This window comes from Podarcis erhardii (assembly GCF_964252035.2).
Source record: "Podarcis erhardii genome assembly, chromosome: 10".
NCBI lineage: Eukaryota > Metazoa > Chordata > Lepidosauria > Squamata > Lacertidae > Podarcis > Podarcis erhardii.
In genome coordinates, this window is record NC_138500.1 from 12,514,540 (window position 1) to 12,534,215 (window position 19,676).

Consider the following 19,676-nt stretch of genomic DNA (forward strand, 5'->3'; position numbering starts at 1 on the left):
AAGTCCTCTGAATGCGTGGAACTAGGTGAATAGGATTGTCTTCTTCATTCCTTGCTCTTCCTACTTTTGTCTAGTGCCATCCACAATTGGCATGTTGGCTGCAGGTGTCTGTCCACAAAGCAATGCAGCCCGTGGCCTGAAATCGGTTCCCTTTTTCTTAAGAAAAACCCAAACAGGAGGACAGTGGTTTACTCACTGTGGCCATATCGATGGATGCTGTGGCTTCATCCATGATGAGGATGCTGCTCTTGCGTACAAAGGCTCTAGCCAAGCAGAAGAGCTGCCGCTGGCCTACGCTGAAGTTCTCGCCTCCTTCAGTTACTATAGCATCTGGATGGGAGCACGAGGAGGCAATAATTAGAATTTCTACACCTGTCTCCAGCTGCCATTTATCACCAGGCAAGCCTCAAGGAGTTTTGGAGCAAGGCGCCATTGGTACATCAATGACATGAACTTCTGTCTCTCCATAATATCTGTCCTAAAGCACCAGGAACACAACCCTGGGGCCATTTTGGACTCACAGCTGTCCATGGAGGTGCAGGTTAATTCTGTACCCAGGGTGGCTGCCTACCAGCTCCATCTGGTATACCAGCTGAGACCCTACCTGCCCACAGACTGTCTTGCCAGAGTGGTGCATGCTCTGGTTATCCCCCACTTGGACTACTGCAATGTGCTCTAGGTGGGGCAGATTTTTGAAAGTGTACACCCCAAAAAAGTAACGTATGAATAGGACAACCAAAAGACTGCAGGCACATGGATCATGCAGAGGTGCAGGGTTGGGCGCAGCTCCTCATCAAGTACACACCTGACCACAAACCCAGAGTTGTTGCCAACATAACTTGTGGAACGGCTCTCTGAAACATCAATCAGCCAAATGATTCCATTGCAGGCTGGACTCTTGTTTTTAATTGCTTCTGTTGATAGGGACAAACTAGTATTGCATCTGCCCCCGATATACACACCTAGACCTCCTGGCAATGACTTGACCATGTTCTTCAACTGGGCAATCTCCAGAGCTTCCCAAAGCGTATCATCCGTACATTTGCACTCTGGATCCAAATTAAAGCTAAAGAAAGGGAAATGTAGAAATGCTCAGAGTCTGTTGCTGGATACGTTGCCTAGTTAAATCCTGTCTGGACTGCTCATCCGTTCAGTGAGCACATGCTTATTCTGTTACATATCTATCCTGTTGTTCTTCCGTCATAGATCTGGATGTGTGATAATGTGGTTCCAGACCCAGATCTGCTTAGCTTCAGCAAAGTGGTGGCCTCATGTGACTTTAGATCGTATACTAGTGCCCCTTTTATTTGAATCTCCTCTTTCACATGGCACATTCTTCCTAGAGCGAGAGAATTAGCAGAGTGGGAGAGAAAGCAGGGAAGGACACAAGCAAACCTGAAGCCCAACATAAACATATCTAAAGCCATCAAACATTTCCTCTCTTCCTCCTGCCCTATGCCAGTCTGGGAACGTATATCAATGTGGAGAGTGTGACACAAGATCATTCATATTCTCCAACAAAATAAACATATTGTGTGCCCAAAGAACCAAATTCTAACCCCCTCCCAAATAATTTGTATATGGCACAGATTTTGTTCATTATAGATTCGTTGCTGCTGTTGCTTTCTTTTTAATAATTTTTATTAAAGATTTTCTTAGTTTACAAAAGTACGCGCATTGCCTCTTTTTTCAGGTAGTAGTAGTAGTAGTAATTATTATTATTATTATTATTATTATTATTATTATTATTATTATTATTTATTTATACCCCGCCCATCTGGCTGGGTTTCTCCAGCCACTCTGGGCAGCTTCCAACAGAATTTTAAAATACAATAACCTATTAAACATTAAAAGCTTCCCTAAACAGGGCGGCCTTCAGATGTCTTCTAAAAATTTGGTAGTTGTTTTTCTCTTTGACATCTGGTGGGAGGGCATTCCACAGGGCGGGTGCCACTACCGAGAAGGCCCTCTGCCTGGTTCCCTGTAACTTGGCTTCTTGCAGCGAGGGAACAGCCAGAAGGCCCTCGGCACTGGACCTCAGCATCCAGGCAGAATGATGGGGGTGGAGACGCTCCTTCAGGTGTCCTGGACCTTCAGATATACTGGTTGTGAGAACCTGACTTTGGGACGTCCTCTCCCATCTCCACCAATAGCATTTAGGCAGACGTTTAAGGGCCCCAGTTCCAGTTAATAGGACTGGCCTGAAATAGATGGATAGCCTTTGCTTTCTCACTGAGCATCGCCACGTAGGGGAACTTTTGAGTATTAGGTATCCTGATTCAGGGCTGTGTGGTATGTTCCACGCGATTCTGAACTGGTTTGCAAGTGTGCTTTGCGCATGCCTGTTTGGTGGTCAAATCCACAAGTGAAAAGGTTCAAAGGCAACAGCTGCCGTAGCTGTGCTTGGGGAAGACTCAGTTGAATCCCCCCCAAAGATTTCACCAACATTCTCTGAAATCCCCACTATGCAAAATTCTGGGTGCACAGCAACGCTGCAGCTCACCAGCCAAGGGAACTACAAGAGGAGGCGTTTGTGCTTACCGAATGGAACCACTGAATAATATGGGATCCTGCAGGATTATGGATAGCCTTGAGCGCAACATATCCAGGGGTATCTTTGAAATGTCGATCCCATCGATAACAATCTTGCCTGTTTGGAACAACAGAAAACACAACAAGTGAGGTGCTCAGTGATGTAAATAAAGCCTACAAAAAGGCAGAAAGGAACCTGGAAACAACCTCAAATGTCTGTTGAGTCATAGATAATAATAATAATAATAATAATAATAATAATAATAATAATAATTTATTTATTTATTTATACCCCACCCATCTGGCTGAGTTTCCCCAGCCACTCTATGCTTTGGGGACAGAGGTCTAGGGTCAATATACTTGATGTTAGAATTCCTGCTCCATGATTGCAGTCATGGGATTTTTGTCTATCACATGACGGTATATGTTTTGATTCCACAAAGTGGGAAGTGACGGAGACAGGATGTTTGTGTTACTGTGTTCCGTGAAGTGGGACTATTGTCCTTTGTTCTTTTTCTCTCTGCTGTCTGATGCTAGAGAGAGAGGGAGTCATGTTGCAGTGCTCCGTGTGTGTTTATATGTAAATAAAGTAGATTAGCCAAAATGCTGAGTTGCTAAGGTCTGTTACACAAGCTGTGAAGACTCTGTGGATCCCTAAATGTGCCGGTGTCGGTTGGCATTGGTTGCTGTGATGTGCGGGCAGAAGAAAGCTTCTGAAGCTCCCAAACGATCGACCAGGAGGGAGAGAACATGCCAGTTGGGCATGTGTCTCTGTCAGGGTCCTACTCGAGTGCAGGCTGAACTCCTGGCACTTGGCCACTAAAGTTATCTTCGGCTAGATACTGCACCTACATGGCCTCATCTTCTGTTCTGTCTCAGACTATACAGTAGCCTTTCCCCAAACCGGTGCTCTCCATACATTTTGGACTACAACTCGCATCACCCCCGACCATTTGGCATGCTAGTTGGGGCTCATGGGAGTTGGAGTCCAAAGCATTTGGAGAGACAGCAAGCTAGGAAAGAGTCAGCTCTAGAGTGAGGGGGTGTTGGTAGCTGGGTTTTACCAAGGCAGAGTTTAAAACGCAGATCTTTCCAGATGCTGCTGCTTCATAGATTCATCACTCTCCAGTTCAAACACAATGTTTATTCTCATCTGTCACTCCCAGCTGCACATCCTGGGAACTGCATACACTTTCATCTCCATTCCTTTTGTCCTTTCTGATGTAAGTGCAATAGTTTGAACCCCAAGCCCAAATGACAGGTGTATAAGAGTGGTTGAAATATAAAGCAGCAATTGATTACTTAGCCAGTAATAGGGGTGGCGCTGTGGGTGAACCACTGAGCCTAGGACTTGCCGATCAGAAGGTCGGCGGTTCAAATCCCTGCAACGAGGTGAGCTCCCATTGCTCGGTCCCTGCTCCTGTCCACCTAGCAGTTCAAAAGCATGTCAAAGTGCAAGTAGATAAATAGGTACCACTCCGGCGGGAAGGTAAACAGCGTTTCCGTGCACTGTTCTGGTTCGCCAGAAGCGGCTTAGTCATGCTGGCCACATGACCTGGAAGCTGTACTTCAGCTTCCTCAGCCAATAAAGCGAGATGAGGGCCGCAACCCCAGAGTTGGTCACGACTGGACCTAATGGTCAGGGGTTCCTTTACCTTTACCTTAGGGGCACTTAATAGGAGGAGGCGGCAAACATGTTGGCTGGGAACGTGCTGAGAATCAACAACGCTGAATACCGCAAGGCACTGAAGTAGCCCAAATGTATTTCATTGCTTGCACTTGAAAGAGTGTGCTTTTTAGAGTCATAATATCATGACTCATGAGCCTGCAATACAAGGTCTTTTCTGATCAGCTAGCTTGCTTCTTAAATCTTAAGCTAAGCTCTGCTAGACCAAACACAGCTATCCATCAGCCCTAAATGAACATACCGGTGTGGGGGGTGGCCCTAAGGAAGAGCAGCAAAATGTGTGGGTCACTTCTGGATCCAGATTCTTGGTCAGCCTATAGAGGCACCTACCCTTTACTGATCCGACCCAGCCTGATGGAGAATTATTGACTGACCCTCGCTCCTTTGCTCCCTTCCCCCGCTTTCTCCCATTCTCTTTTGTTCTTCCCATAAAGGAAATATTTTGATTCCGTGGTGCATGATTAACGACGCTACTGAAGGGATAATTTACGACGTGCTGGACACGGGGGCAGAGAAAAAGCAGCACCTAATGTAGCTGTCACTACGGGAGGCTGATCTAACTCAGCCATGAAATAGGATATGGCCCTTTTGTGTTTTGGCTCTTCCTTTTAGAAGATTGGCTGCATAAGCCTTCAGCTGCAAGGAGAGGAGAGAATAGCTCGGAACAAATGCTTAGTGGCAGTGTTATGTACTAACCCTGGAACCTAGAACAATAGGCAGGTAAAAGTAAAGGTAAAGGGACCCCTGACCATTAGGTCCAGTCGTGGCTGACTCTGGGGTTGCGGCACTCTTCTCGCTTTATTGGCTGAGGGAGCCTGTGTACAGTTTCTGGGTCATGTGGCCAGCTTGACCAAGCCGCTCTTGCGAACCAGAGCAGCGCATGGAAACGCCGTTTACCTTCCCGCCAGAGTGGGAACCAGCACCAGAGCAGCACACAGAAACGCCGTTTACCTTCCCGCTAGTAAGCGGTACCTATTTATCTACTTGTACCCGGAGGTGCTTTCGAACTGCTAGGTTGGTAGGTGCTGGGACTGAGCAAGAGAAGCGCACCTCGCCGCAGGGATTCGAACCGCCGACCATGCGATTGGCAAGTCCTAGGCGCTGAGGTTTTACCCACAGCGCCACCCGCGTCCGACCAACTGTAATCAATAGAATTAAGACACTTAATGTTAGTGGTCTGTGTTTGCTTGAGCTTGAGTCTGGAATAAGGAGTCTGAGCCCCTGTGCTCTGATTTGATACATGATATCCAGTCACAGAACATTTCAGGATTTGGGCCTCTGCCATTGGCCCTTAAACTCAGAGTCATGATTCGCAGCTTTGAACTTTAGACAGCCAATCACGTTGGGAGTGGGAGTGGCCCAGGCCTTCAGAATTGTATATAAGCAGTTGCTTTGCCCCTGTTGTCCAGTTCTGTTAGTTCAATAAAGGTTCTTACTGTTATCACTGTGTATTTTGCTTCATGGGAACCCACCTAGATTTCACTTAAGTTCCTTGATTACAATGGATGTACTCTGTGGATGACTAAAATTGACCTCACCTATGTATATTAAAAGAAATGTGCAGACAAATTTTTGCGAGGGCTCTGAGAAGAAGTGTCGCAAACTGATGTGGAAATGTGGCAAATTGGAACTGAGGATTGGGGTAAAAAATTAGAACTTGAGAGAAGCTGAGCTATTTGTCCATCCCTAACCACGTCAAAGTGCAAGTAGATAAATAGGTACAGCTCCGGCGGAAAGGTAAACAGTGTTTCCGTGCACTGCTCTGGTTCTCCAGAAGCGGCTTAGTCATGCTGGCCACATGACCCGGAAGCTGTATGCCGGCTCCCTCGGCCAATAAAGTGAAATGAGCGCCGCAACCCCAGAGTCAGCCATGACTGGACCTAATGGTCAGGGATCCCTTTACCTTTAACTATGGTCCACTGCAGGGGACTGAACTAGATGATCCTCGGGATCCCTTCCAACTCTACAGTTCTATGGCTCTATGGCTGCTTAGTTGCATTTGGTTTGGTAATTCACAGGTGGCACAAACAATATTAAGAAGTGACCAGGTACTCACCATCAAATATGTCTACCATTCTGAAGAAGGCCAGGGACAATGATGATTTTCCGCTGCCAGTGCGACCGCAAATCCCAACCTGAAAGAGAAGGTTTGTTGTGGCTTTTCTTGAGCATCGCTGGAGGATTGAGGGAGGATACCACAGCGAGCAAATCCACACACCCATCCCCCAAAAAGTCCATGATGTTTTTTCTTTAACTTCCAGAGATGGAGAAACATTTCATGCACGTTGAGTTTTAAGGTGAACTTTGGCAGTGGAGCGGTTGTGGCAAGAGACAGATACAGGGTAGTGTTAAATTAAATTAATTAAAGTTCCATCAAAGTTTGGAAGATAATCCAGATTTCTCAAGACTTGTTTGAACGGAATTAATTATGAACCACACTTGGCCAGCATGCAGCAATAGTTCAAGTTAAATATATTCCTATTCAAGAAAGGAATTGGTTGGTTGGATTTAGTTCTTTGAGATAGCTACCGGTAGGGTTTGGGCCTATTTAAAATTGGCATATATATATATATAATCTCACATCTGTGACAATGGTCATCCTTCATTAACTTTATGGTAGAGTGAGTATAATTATTTAAGTCTGAATACTGTAAACCGCCCTGAGATCCTTGGATGAAAGGTGGTATAAAAATTTAATAAATACATAAATTTATGAAACCTTCTGGCCTGGTTTGATGTAAGCTTTGACGTGCTTGAGAACAGGCTTCAGGTTGTTTTCATATCGGACGCACAGATTTTCAATCTTGATTTCCCCTTCTTGCGGCCAGTCTTTGGGGACCTGAGAAACATCTGGAAAATGAATGAAGTCATTGACCGTCAGTGCTTGGAAGCCTTATCTATGCGATCAGTTAGCATGCAAGCGCAATATTGTTTTGCTCTCTGGCTCATATGCATGTACAAGATAAAGACATTCATCTAAGTGAAAGATGAGCAAAATATACAACCAAAGAGCCTCCAACTGGATTAGAGGCTCTTGACTCCATTATGCTTCATCTTAAGATAGAACAGCAGTGTAAAGACTGTATACATTAGGTGATATCCAAGTCATAGTCAAAGAAAACCAACTAAAATCAATAGGCTTCATTTCAGCAGGTCTACCATGATGCTGATTTAGAATCGTAGAGGTGGAAGAGGCCCAGGAGTCATCTGGTCCAACCCCTGCAATGCAGGAATCTCAACTAAAGCATCCATGACAAATGGCCATCCAACCTCTGCTTAAAGACTTCTATGGAAGAAGAGTCCATAACCTCCCCGGGGAGACCTTTCCACTGTCGAATAGCTCTTACTGTCAGAAAGTTCTGATGTTTAGTCAGAATCTCCTTTCTTGTAACTTGAAGCCATTAGTTTGGGTCCTACCCTCTGGGGCAGGAGAAAGCCACTTCTGCCCTTTGGAGGAGGTGGAGTTGCGGGCGTCACACGTGATTGGGGGGATTCCTGGCCGCATCACCTCCTGGCCAGCCAATCGGCTGGCTCTGGGGGCATGGCCTGCCCTATTTAAAGCAGAACGCGGCTGGAGATCTCCCTCTTTGCCAGCTGTTCCTGGTATAGTTCTGTAGATGGAAGAGGGGAGGTAGCGCCATCACCTGCCGTGCATATTGAAGGGTAGTCCGATAAAGGATTCCAGGGGGCGTGGCCATGTCCGAAGCCTGGGGAGGTGAGGGCCTAAGGCGCGCCCCCTATCGGAGACCCTGGGGGAGTTCCTAGTTGATGTGCATCAGCAGGACTCCCCCTACTGGTGGTTAACCCTTCTCAGACTTCAAGCAGACAGGCTGAAGTCGGATATAGTTGGTTAGGACCAATGCCTAAGCCAATACCGCTCATCACCTGTAACCAATAAAGTTGTGGCCTTATTTAGTCCATTAACCTTAATAATTGTGTCATGTGTCATTATTTCCACTGAGGAGGCAGGAACTCACCATGCAAAACAAGCTTGCTCCATCTTTCGTGTGACAGCCCTTGAGATATCTGAAGATGGCTATCATATCTCCTCTCAGTCTCCTCTTTTCCAGTCTAAACATACCCAGCTCCCTCAACCGTTCCTCATAAAGCTTGATTTCCAGACCCTGGGTCATCTTGGTTGCCCTCCTCTGCACACGTTCCAGCTTGTCAATATCCTTAGTTGGGTATCGCTTACTTATGAGTAAATCAAGGAATGGGACCACACTGACTGCTCCACCTTCTGAGCATAACCTTTGAAAGAGCCTATAAATGTAGGAAGGAACTGGAAAAGTGTTGGCAATCAAGTCAGGTTCCTGATTGCACAAACAGAGCCAGTTCACATAGTTTTTACAGGTGTGTGCTCTTTCAGAAGTTATAGTGCATGTATCTATGGGGCAGAAGTGATGTCAGCAGGCATGAAGAACAGGACTGTAAGCATTTTGGCATACCCATGGTGCCTTCGTAGTTCTCTGACTCCATGTTGAGAAAACTGTTCACTTTCTTTACCGCACTCATTTGCACTTCTAAGTCGGCCAGGTTTCTCACCACCCAGTTCAAATAATTGGTGATCTGAAATGATACAATAGGATAATTTCAGGGGATGGAAACGGGCCACTAGTTGTACAGTGTGACGGAGTGAGGCTTCATTCATCCACGCATCATTTTCGAAAGTCAGAACAGTGCTGACAGAGTCACCGTTTTAAAATGGTAGCCGGATAAGCAGAACCAATGATTGTGAAGATTTATACCATTGGGTTTACTCTGACTATTGTTACTAGTTTAATTTGTGTACTGCGGTTCCTCCTAAAGGATATATCCAAATGCTTAAACAATACAATTCAAAACAAAAATTGAAAACCTATTAAAAGCATGTAAAAACAATTAAAAAAACGTGTGTTTTATTCTGTGAACCGCCCTGAGATCTTGTGGTGAAGGACAGTAGATAAATGTAATAAAAAAGAGTTTGTACTGTTAAAACGGAAAGGGGTCAAACCATCGCAAGAGGTGTTGAAATATTGGGAGGTTGGATAGTTACAATGGAGAGGTCTCGGTGGTGGGGTGCATATTTTTATTTTTATTTTTATTTATTTATGATTATTACTTCCATCAAAATAAAAAATAAAATTTAAAGGAGGAAGGGGCTACAGGCTTGGGGTGGGAGGGGCTGCTCAGGCAGTTTTCAGAAGAGATAGAAGTTATCCCTTCCTCCTCCAACTTTTCTACTCCCTTCCCTCCTATCTCTTCCCTCTGCTGAAGTTTAGACTGCAAATTCATCAGGCTGTGGAGGGACCTGCTTTTCCTTTGCTGTAAGGCACTGCAGGGGATTGGACTAGAGAACCCTTGGGGTCATAGCTTTAAACGTTTCCCTTTTTTTAAGGGAAATTCCCTTATTCCGAATAGGATTCCTCGCAACAAAAGGGAAAAGTTGACAGCTATGCTTGGGGTCCCTGCCAACTCTACAATTCTGTGTACAGCAAGGATGAGTGACTGTGCTACTATGAAAGAGAGGCAAATTTCATCAGTTGATTTTTGCCTAAATATCCAGCCTGCCTTTCAAGCTGAGCTGTCCTGTAAAGGTTCCTTACAACAACGGTTCAGAAAAAATTAAGATACAGTATTTTAGAAAGTGAAATGAGGTTTTGCTTTTGTTTTTGTTTTGTTTTTTAAAAGGACAGTAAAGTGGATCCCCTGTCGAAAGCTGGATTTGGGAAGGCTAAAGTCCTTGCATGCACTTTCTTTGGGAGCACTCAGGGCCTGGGAATCTCAGTGACTTTGTTATGATTATTTCCAATTGGCTCGTAAAGCCAGAAGCTGATCCAAGTCATTCCAAACTCCCTCAGCCCTGGCTTGAATCCATAACTTGCAAGATTGTTTCTGTCAATATTGAGAGTGTTGGGAAGTGAACCATGTACGGGTTTTATTTTTATTCTTTTAACGGTGGCTGTGAACCCAGCGGATTGGTTTTTTAGTGTGCAAGGCACCGGCAGATTCTGCTGTACAAAGTGCACCAAAACAAGTGGGATCTGTACTGGCTCCTGCAGAGCTTCTCGTTCAGTTTGGTGCAGCTTTCATCAAAATGAACTGCGCCCAAGTGCTGTAAACCTCTGAACGTACCGTTAATGCATAGAGGAGACCCAAGCCCACAAGGCCAGACTTTGGATCATCATATGGAGAAATGGAAGCCACAGCTGCAGTGAGAACAATGAAAGCCCCCAAATAATCCTGCAGAGAGAAAACAAAACACAAAAGGTGAGGGGCAGATTTATGCTACAGTTCAGTTAAATTAAAGTTCACTGAATTAGTTCAAAAATCTCTAACAAGACCTGAAAGCAGGTCCCATAATTGCTGGGTGAACTGTACGTATATCAAGATCATTTTGGGGTAGAACTTTGAACAACTTCCGATTCACCTTCAAATTAATTCTCTTCTATGTGGGCTAGACTTAGACTTTTCAGTTTCATTGGTAGGGAAAATAAATGCTTCCTTAGACATCTTAAGTATGTTTTATACTTCAGCACAGCGGCTTGTAGCATTTGAAAAGGCGACCCAAATTTTTTTTAGCTGATTTGGATGAACTTGAATTGAACTGTGAACTGAATGCAAACCCAACTAGTTCATTTTGTAAAAGAACAGAACGTGAACTGCAACCAGCTCCTTTTTGGGCACGTTGAACTGGAACAAGAACTAGTTCTTTTTTTAAAAAAAAAGAGAACTTTTCAAGCTCTAAGTGGATCCAATACATCGATTTCACATTTCTTTGCTTAACATTCACCCTGCCTTACAAAGGACTAGTGCACCTTTACTTATTGTACAGCAGAAGGGATTTCAGCAGGGGGAGCAGGAGTGTGACTGAGGTTTTCAGCAACTGCTGTGCCTTTAAGTGCAGAGGTAGCAAATGTGGAGCCACCAGATATTGCAGGAATACAGTTCCTAGCATTCTGCAGATGCCTGGGCAAAGAATGTGTGTGTGTGTGTGTGTGTGCGCGCGCGCGCGAGCGTGTGCATGTGCGTGTTACAACCCTCTGGTGGAATCTGTGAGGGATGGATACAGAACCGGTGACTCCCAGATTTGCTGGACTATAACTCCCATCACCCCGATCAGTGGCCATGCTGGCTGGGGTTGATAGGAGCAGGAGCCCAGCTTCTGCAGGAGATGGATTTTCTCCCCCCAAATCTCTTCCCCTGTGCTGTGTTGGTGGGCTGATCTAAATCACCCATAGAAGGTGCCACTAGGAGAAATTTATGGGCACAAAAAACCTGTCGTCGTCCCCCCTCCCATGGTTCATAGTGACAGCGGCGGTGGGGAGGGTTAAGTCAGGCACAATGGGGTAAAGCTAGTACAGGCCTTCATCCAAATTCTCAGTCCCTTGTGGCTGCTTTTACAAGACAAAAGTTATGGCTTTGGTGTTCCAATCACAGAACTCCAATTTAACACATAACAGGGGTCACCAGCCTTTCTGAGCTCGTGGGAACTTTTGGGGTTCTGAGGGCATCCTATCCAAACTTTAGATGTTGTTTTCCGCTCGGTAACTCTCCCCGCCCCCAGGCAACATAAGGAGAGAAAGCACACATACAGATAATTCTTCCTACACAACACACACACACCATCACAAATTCACAAGGGGGTCTGGTTAAAAGTTGGATCCAGCAGAACTAAAAGGGATCCTCTTCAATTTGCATGTTTTACACAGTGTCGAAGGGACACGGGTGGCGCTGTGGGTTAAACCACAGAGCCTGGGACTTGCCGATCAGAAGGTAGGTCAGCGGTTCAAATCCCCACGACGGGGTGAGCTCCCGTTGCTCGCTCCCTGCTCCTGCCAACCTAGCAGTTTGAAAGCACATCCAAGTGCAAGTAGATAAATAGGTACCGCTCCGGCGGGAAGGTAAACGGCGTTTTTGTGTGCTGCTCTGGTTCGCCAGAAGCGGCTTAGTCATGCTGGCCACATGACCTGGAAGCTGTACGCCGGCTCCCTCGGCCTATAGAGCGAGATGAGCACCGCAACCCCAGAGTCGGTCATGACTGGACCTAATGGTCAGGGGACCCTTTACCTTTTAGGGCTGGGGAGGAGGTAGCCACCCTCAACACAGGCGCCACATTGGCAAGCAGGGGTGTGTAGTTTGGCCCTCAGCAGTCCTGTGCCATTCAACGGCTCTAGCACAGGCATAGGCAAACTCGGCCCTCCAGATGTTTTGGGACTACAACTCCCACCATCCCTAGCTAACAGCACCAGTGGTCATGGATGATGGGAATTGTAGTCCCAAAACATCTGTAGGGCCAAGTTTGCCTATGCCTGCTCTAACAAAGTACTCCAGCCTGCAGCAGGTCTTGAACTGGTGACCGAAAGAACTCAGGAGGGTTTTCAGCTTGTTTGCTACCACCCATCTCTCGTCAGATTTGGGAAAACAGCAAAGAAGCCTCTGAAAATCAATAGTTCAGGTGATATTCCTCAACTCAAAGCTTCTGGCTTCCTTTATGGCCTTGCGTGTACATCCAGGGTGTTATGTACTGAGTTGAATAGGATCCAAACTGCAGCAGTCTGATTGGTCCTAGAACAATAGGATCCAAAAGGCAGCAGTCTGATTGGTCCTAGAACAATAGGATTCAGAATGCAGCAGTCTGATTGGTCCTAGAACAATGCAGCAGCATGATTGGTTGGCAAGAACTACCCAATCATGCTCCAGATAGAAGTGAATCCACAACCTGATTGGCTTACAGTAGAATTCCGGAATCAGCCAATCATGTGCAGCCCATTGTGTAAATAATGTATATAAAGCAGATACTTTGAGGGGACTTTCATTCATTCCTCCTCACCACTATGAGCTGAATAAAGAGCATGAAATCACTTTGCGACTCTGAGTATATTTCACAGGGGCAGCATAGTTGGGGGTCACCTCACCAGGTGAGCAGGGAGGACACACACTCATTCTCCTCTGTATAGCTGGATTGCGGGGGGGGGGGGGGTGAGTATAATCCAGCCCAGCCTAGCCCAACTCAGATTCTCTTCTGAATGACCATCACTCCCAGCAGCAGCAAATGAAGACGTTTCTTGGCTTCATCGAAGAGAAAACTCAACAGAAATAACAATGAGCTATTTTAAGGACTGGCGCATATGAAAGTGTGGGTGTTTCGTAGCCAGATGTGTTCCAGTTATAATTCTTTGCCCAGCATTTCACATCAAACAAAAGTTAACTGCCGGGTTCTAAGGTTTCAGAACCGTGGCAGGGATGCAGGCGTACGTACCGTCCTGACCTCCAACCATCTGTTGGCAGCCGACAGGAACAAGTATGCGATGTTGTTTGTGTCCGTCAGTTCCAGCATTCGCTGCTTAAATCTGGGTTCGTGCCTGCGAAAGACAAAGGGAATCTTACGTTAGCAACTCGCAATTCTGATGATACAATGCACAGAGCACAGATTGCAGAATCTCAGGAAGTCAGACCTCAACATTCAGATCAGCTAAATCTGAGTAAGAGTGTGCCAAGTTGCCAGGTGCCTTTTGAGGATCAGGAACCAGATTACAAGTGTCCCACTCCTTTGCTCACATTTGTCCCTTTTTCTTAGGTTGCCATATTTCTAGAAGTAAAATTCAGGACACAAAAGTTATTGAGCTTTTTTGGGAAATGAAACTCAGAGTTGTTCCCCCCCCCCCAGACACTGTTTTCACTGGTTTAATCTCAGCAACCTTTTCCCTTCTGAGTTTTCCCCTGCCCTGCCCTCCTTCTATTTTCTTCCCCCAACTTCAACAAAACATTCAACCTGACCCAAATCATAAAGCTAAAAGGAAAAGTGGGATAGAGTGTCGCTTTTCTAACTTCCTCCTTTAGCTCTATGCACAAACTAGACTGCTTCCTATGCGTCATGCATTAATTCAGCAGTTCGCAAACTTTTTTCTCTGGGCCACACTTTTGGAATAAAAATTTGCTCATGCAACCCCAATTTTTCTTCTTGATAAGAAATACATCAGAAAACAAAAAGACACAACTCTTAGCAGTGCTTGATTTGTAACATAGAACACAACTACTTTATAATATGACCATGGGATGTCCAGGAAGTATAAAACAAAGCAGCTACGTAAGAAGATGAATCATTCCCAAAATATCATTGTCCTTGAATCTTCCCACCACACTTGCCATTCTCTCCTGCCACACCAATGTGGCACATCACACCCTTTGAGAACCACTGAACTAACTGGAATCAGTCAAGTACAGTGGTACCTCTGGTTGCGAATGGGATCCATTCCAGAGGCCCATTCGCAACATGAAAATAACGCAATCCGCAGCAGCGCATCTGCGCACACGCGAGTTACGATTTGCCACTTCTGCACATGCGCATGATGTCATTTTGCGCTTCTGCGCATGTGAGAGTGGCGAACCCCGAAGGAACCCATTCCGGTACTTCTGGGTCACCGCGGGACATAACCTGAAATAACATAACATGAAGCAAACGTAACGTAAAAGTGTGGGGAGAATCTTTACCTGATGCCTAATTCAGAAGCACAGGCATCATTGATCTCTTTTGGGAGGGTTTTTCAGAGGCAAGGAGCCACCACACAATTGGCCCAAAGCCCAACTTATTCCCAGTGTCACCCAGAGCAGGTCCCCGGTTAAAGATCAAAGTCAGGGATGGGGAACATCTGTGAACTTTCAGATGTTATTGGTACACCTAGAAGTCAGGGAAGATGGGATTCACAGACCAGCCATGTATGGAGGCCAGTCATTCTGTCCCTGCTTTAAGTGAACATACTGTTCAGTCAGTATAGCATGAGACTCTTAATCTCAGGGTCATGGATTCGAACCCCATGTTGGACAAAAGATTCCTGCATTGCAGGGGGTTGGAACAGGTGGTCCTCCTGGTTGCTTCCAACTCTACAATTCTACGGTTCTATGACAGATTCATACAGGAGAACAGCCCTTCAGAAACCAGTCCATCAACTTGTCCTCTCTGACCTACCAGGCAGGTACTGATAATATGAAATCCCATGAGTGGGAGGAGAAGAACACAGAAAACACCCCTCCATTTATACATCCTCCCTTGTCCTTATAATAATAATAATAAATTTTATTTATATCCCGCCCTCCCCAGCCGAAGCCGGGCTCAGGGCGGCTAACAATAATCAAATAATCAAATAATCACACATTCAAAATATTCATTATAAAAATTAAAATCAAATTAAATTAGTGGCAACCAATTAAGCAATATTCTGTGCAGGTTGCCAGAGGAGGGGGGTCAGGCTGCACCCTGACCAAAGGCCTGGTGGAACAACTCTGTCTTGCAGGCCCTGCGGAAAGATGTCAGGTCCCGCAGGGCCCTAGTCTCTTGTGACAGAGCGTTCCACCAGATTGGAGCCGCAGCCGAAAAGGCCCTGGCTCTAGTTGAGGCCAGCCTAACCTCTCTGAGGCCTGGGACCTTGAGGATGTTATTATTTGCAGACCGTAGGTTTCTCTGTGGGGCATACCAGGAGAGGCGGTCCCGTAGGTACGAGGGTCCTAGGCCGTATAGGGCTTTAAAGGTTAAAACCAGCACCTTAAACCTGATCCTGTACTCCACCGGGAGCCAGTGCAGCTGGTATAGTACTGGATGAATGTGATCTCGCAGCGAAGACCCCATAAGGAGTCTTGCCGCGGCATTCTGCACCCGCTGGAGTTTCTGGGTCAGTCTCAAGGGCAGCCCCACGTAGAGCGAGTTACAATAATCCAGTCTGGAGGTGACCGTCGCATGGATCACGGTGGCTAGGTCAGGGCGAGAGAGATAAGGGGCCAACTGCTTAGCTTGGCGGAGATGAAAAAATGCCGCCTTTGTTATAGCTGTAATCTGCGCCTCCATAGAGAGGGAGGTATCGAAGATTACACCCAAACTCTTAACGGACGGTGCTGGCACTAATTGCACCCCCGCAAGAGATGGGAGTTGCCCCCTCAATCCCATATCGTCCCGGCCCAGCCAGAGGACCTCTGTCTTCGAAGGATTTAACTTCAACCGGCTCCCACGTAACCATCCAGCCACAGCTTCCAGGCATCTCGCCAGTGTGTCCGGGGCCGAGTCAGGATGGCCATCCATCAACAGATAGAGTTGGGTGTCATCGGCATACTGATGGCAGCCCAGCCCAAAACTCCGGACAAGCTGGGCGAGGGGGCGCATAAAGATGTTAAAAAGCATCGGGGAGAGAATCGCACCCTGAGGCACTCCACACACCAAGGAGTGGCGCGATGACAATTCCCCCCCAAGCGCCACCCTCTGTCCCCGACCAGAGAGAAACGAGCGCAGCCATTGAAGGACTGTGCCCTGGATCCCCACGTCGGCAAGGCGGTGGTCCAGGAGTTCGTGATCGACCATGTCGAAGGCTGCTGACAGATCTAGAAGAATCAGCAGCCCCGACCCGCCTCGATCCAGCTGCCTGCGGAGATCATCTGTTAGGGCGACCAGAGCCGTCTCGGTCCCATGGCCAGCGCGGAAGCCGGACTGGAATGGATCCAGAGCAGATGTTTCATCCAGAAACCTACCAAGCTGTTCAGCAACCGCTCTCTCAATCACCTTACCCAGGAATGGAAGATTCGAGACCGGGCGGTAATTGGATAGATCTAAGGGATCTAATGATGTTTTCTTTAAGAGCGGACGCACCACTGCCTCCTTCAGTTCCCCTGGGAATATCCCGGTGCCAAGGGACAAATTGATGATATCCCCCAGGGGGGCCCGCACCACGTCTGGACACGCTCTAATCAGCCATGACGGGCACGGGTCAAGAGGACAGGTGGTGGGCTTTCCAGCTCGGAGGAGTCTGTCCACATCGGCTGGAGATATCCGGTCAAAGTGGTCCAATACTGGACCCGAGGACAGTCGAGGGGCCTCCAGTTCCTTTATTGTATCCAAATTGGCAGGGAGGTCATGGCGGAGCAACAGGACTTTCTCCGCAAAAAAGCTCGCAAATGCCTCACAGCTGTGTGTCAGATTATTATTTAAATTTGGCTGTCCTTCAAGGGACGTTAAAGACCGAATTATACTAAATAATTGCGCCGGGCGAGAGCTAGCGGATGCAATGGAGGCCGAGAAGTAGGACTTCTTAGCGGCCTTCACTGCCATCTCATAGGTTTTCATAAAAGCCCTATAAGATGTTCTTGAGGCTCCGTCACGGGCACCCCGCCATACTCGCTCTAGCCGTCTGAGGTCCCGCTTCATTTTCCGAAGCTCCTCGGTAAACCAGGGAGCCCGGTTTCTGAGGGGTCGCAGAGGGCGCTTAGGTGCGATCTCATTGATGGCTGCCAGGAGCTGGGTATTCCAGCCCTCAACAAGTCAATGAGTCGCCAGGGGGAGCAAGGTCCCGCAAGGCTTGACGGAATCTATCAGGGTCCATCAGCCTCTGCGGGCGAGCCCAAATCGGCTCACCACCTAAGCAGGGTGGGGGTGGAAAGTCAATCCTAGCTTTCAGAGCGTAGTGATCAGACCATGGCACCTTCATCGGAGGAGACATGATCACATCTATACCGGCGCCAAAGATCAAATCCAGCGTGTGGCCTGCTTGATGTGTGGGGCCCGAAACAAACTGGGAGAGCCCTAGTGTCGCCATGGAAGACACCAGGTCCAGAGCCTGTGAGGAGGGAGTGGCATCAGCATGGAAGTTGAAGTCTCCCAATACCAATAGGTTAGGGAACTCCAAGGCCCAGCCGGCCACCACCTCCAGCAGGTTTGACAGGGTGGCTGCTGGTGCGCTAGGTGGCCGGTAAACCAGCCAGACAGCCAAGCTCTCCTCGGAGCCCCACACTAGGCCAACACATTCAATGCCGGGGATCGATGGCGATGGTAGAGCCCTGAAAGAACAATCTTCCCGGATTAATAATGCCACCCCTCCCCCCCGGCCCACAGTCCGTGACTGGTGGAGGACGGAGAAACCCGGGGGCGCCATCTCTCGTAAGGTTATCCCATCCAACGTACTGGCTATCTGATGAAGACCAATCACAAAATGCCATTATCCCAGAAGATGGGAGGAGATTGGGTTTTATGCTTTGGTCAACATTTAGTAAGTGATGTTGTAAAGCCAACGGCATGCTTTTGATGCTCTTTTTGGGCTCTGTGTGCTGGCTGGCCATCTTTTAACTCGAGCCAGGTGTTTACATAACTACCAAGTCTCCCTCCCTCCCTCCCAAAAACTAGCTCAGAGACATTTCATCCTGATGCATACATTTCTCCATTAGGGGGAAGGAAAGAAACCCAGTATTGCTTCAGCTAGGAGTGCAGCAACACTGCTACAGTGATGTTTAGAAGAAATTGTAAATATTGGCAGGAGGCTGACTGTATTGTATAAACGTTACTGTTGTACTTCTGCTCTGGTCAAAAGAGATGAACTGCTCTTTGCTGGTTTATTATAAATTGCAAGAATGCAGTGCTTGTGGTGCATTTTTGTTTAATTTAATTTTGCTTTTTGCAGACTTGGGAGCCAAGAACGGTTTTTACCAAAAGAATAGCCTGATTAACAATAGCAGTTGATCCAGTTTAGGATACAGTGGAACTCAGAAAGGGGAAGTTGTGCTCTGTTTGAGTAAGCCTTGATTGGTACCAAGATGGGTTAGAAAAATGTCACTATGAAAATAAGCACAATTTACATTTGCACAATGCAACAAAAAAACAAAGCACCCAGTGACAAAATAAGAAAACTGGAGCACAGAAAAGCCATGCAGAATATAGGAACACTCAACAAAAGGCCTGGTAATGAGATGCATCTTGAGTAATTGATGAACGGCATACATTTCGACATGAAGCCTACCCAACGCATCATAAAATCCCCGGATGCACAGCACTGAAATGATTTGAATGATTGCTAGTAGATACTGGCTTAATGTGGCAAAGCTGTACTCGGTCTTAGAAAGCCTTGGTCTGTATATTCCTGCAGGTTTATCCCTGGGATATCTGGATAAGGGATTGGCCATTTGGCCATTGCAGAAATAGAGCTTCGGATCTCAAGAGGTTGTAAGAGACAGCAACATATGTACCTGAGAGCACTTATTTTGCTTTTCCTGCCAGGGTGATTGCCCTGGTCTTCGTTATCAATAAGAGTGTAATTCCTAGATGCTGTCGGACTACAACTTCCATCATTCCTAGCCAGCTTGGCCAGTGGTCAGAGATTATGGAAGTTGTGGTCCAAGAACAGCTGGGCACCCAAGGTTGAAAAAGGCTGGTGTAAAGCGTCTCAGTTGTTGTTTTGTTTTGGATGGGGGGGGGGAGTAAAGGGACTTATGTGACTCACAATCAGTGCTTTTTTTCTTGGGGACTCAAGAGCATGTTGCACCGGCGCCTATTTTCTAGAAGAAAAGCAGCACTCCTCACAACTCTTATGCGTAATGTGTCTGTACAAGTTCACACTTTACAGCGCTAGGTGCAGTGCTTTCTTTCCTGGGGGGACGCATACCCCTAAACATTTTGTGAATCTAAGTTTGGCTTCATTGAGGGGCAGTATTTCAATATGAATAGGAA

The 19,676-nt window shown here is 46.8% G+C and overlaps 2 protein-coding genes across 11 annotated transcripts in view; both read right to left on the reverse strand.

The window, feature by feature from the left end:
* ABCC9 (ATP binding cassette subfamily C member 9) overlaps positions 1-19,676 on the reverse strand; it is an 87,785-nt gene that overhangs the window by 6,148 nt on the left and 61,961 nt on the right. For all 10 annotated transcript variants that reach the window (XM_081879624.1, XM_081879622.1, XM_081879620.1 and 7 more), the window contains 8 exons: positions 13,461-13,563; positions 10,334-10,441; positions 8,668-8,788; positions 6,939-7,069; positions 6,276-6,354; positions 2,542-2,650; positions 963-1,066; positions 197-330 (listed from right to left, as the gene is read on the reverse strand). In XM_081879624.1, coding sequence (XP_081735750.1) covers positions 197-330; positions 963-1,066; positions 2,542-2,650; positions 6,276-6,354; positions 6,939-7,069; positions 8,668-8,788; positions 10,334-10,441; positions 13,461-13,563 — 889 coding nt within the window. The remainder of the gene's footprint in view (positions 1-196; positions 331-962; positions 1,067-2,541; positions 2,651-6,275; positions 6,355-6,938; positions 7,070-8,667; positions 8,789-10,333; positions 10,442-13,460; positions 13,564-19,676) is intronic.
* LOC309351961 (sulfotransferase 6B1-like) overlaps positions 1,713-19,676 on the reverse strand; it is a 121,360-nt gene continuing 103,396 nt past the window's right edge. The window contains exon 7 of the mRNA XM_081880191.1: positions 1,713-1,800. The gene's annotated coding sequence lies outside the window, so the exon portion shown is untranslated. The remainder of the gene's footprint in view (positions 1,801-19,676) is intronic.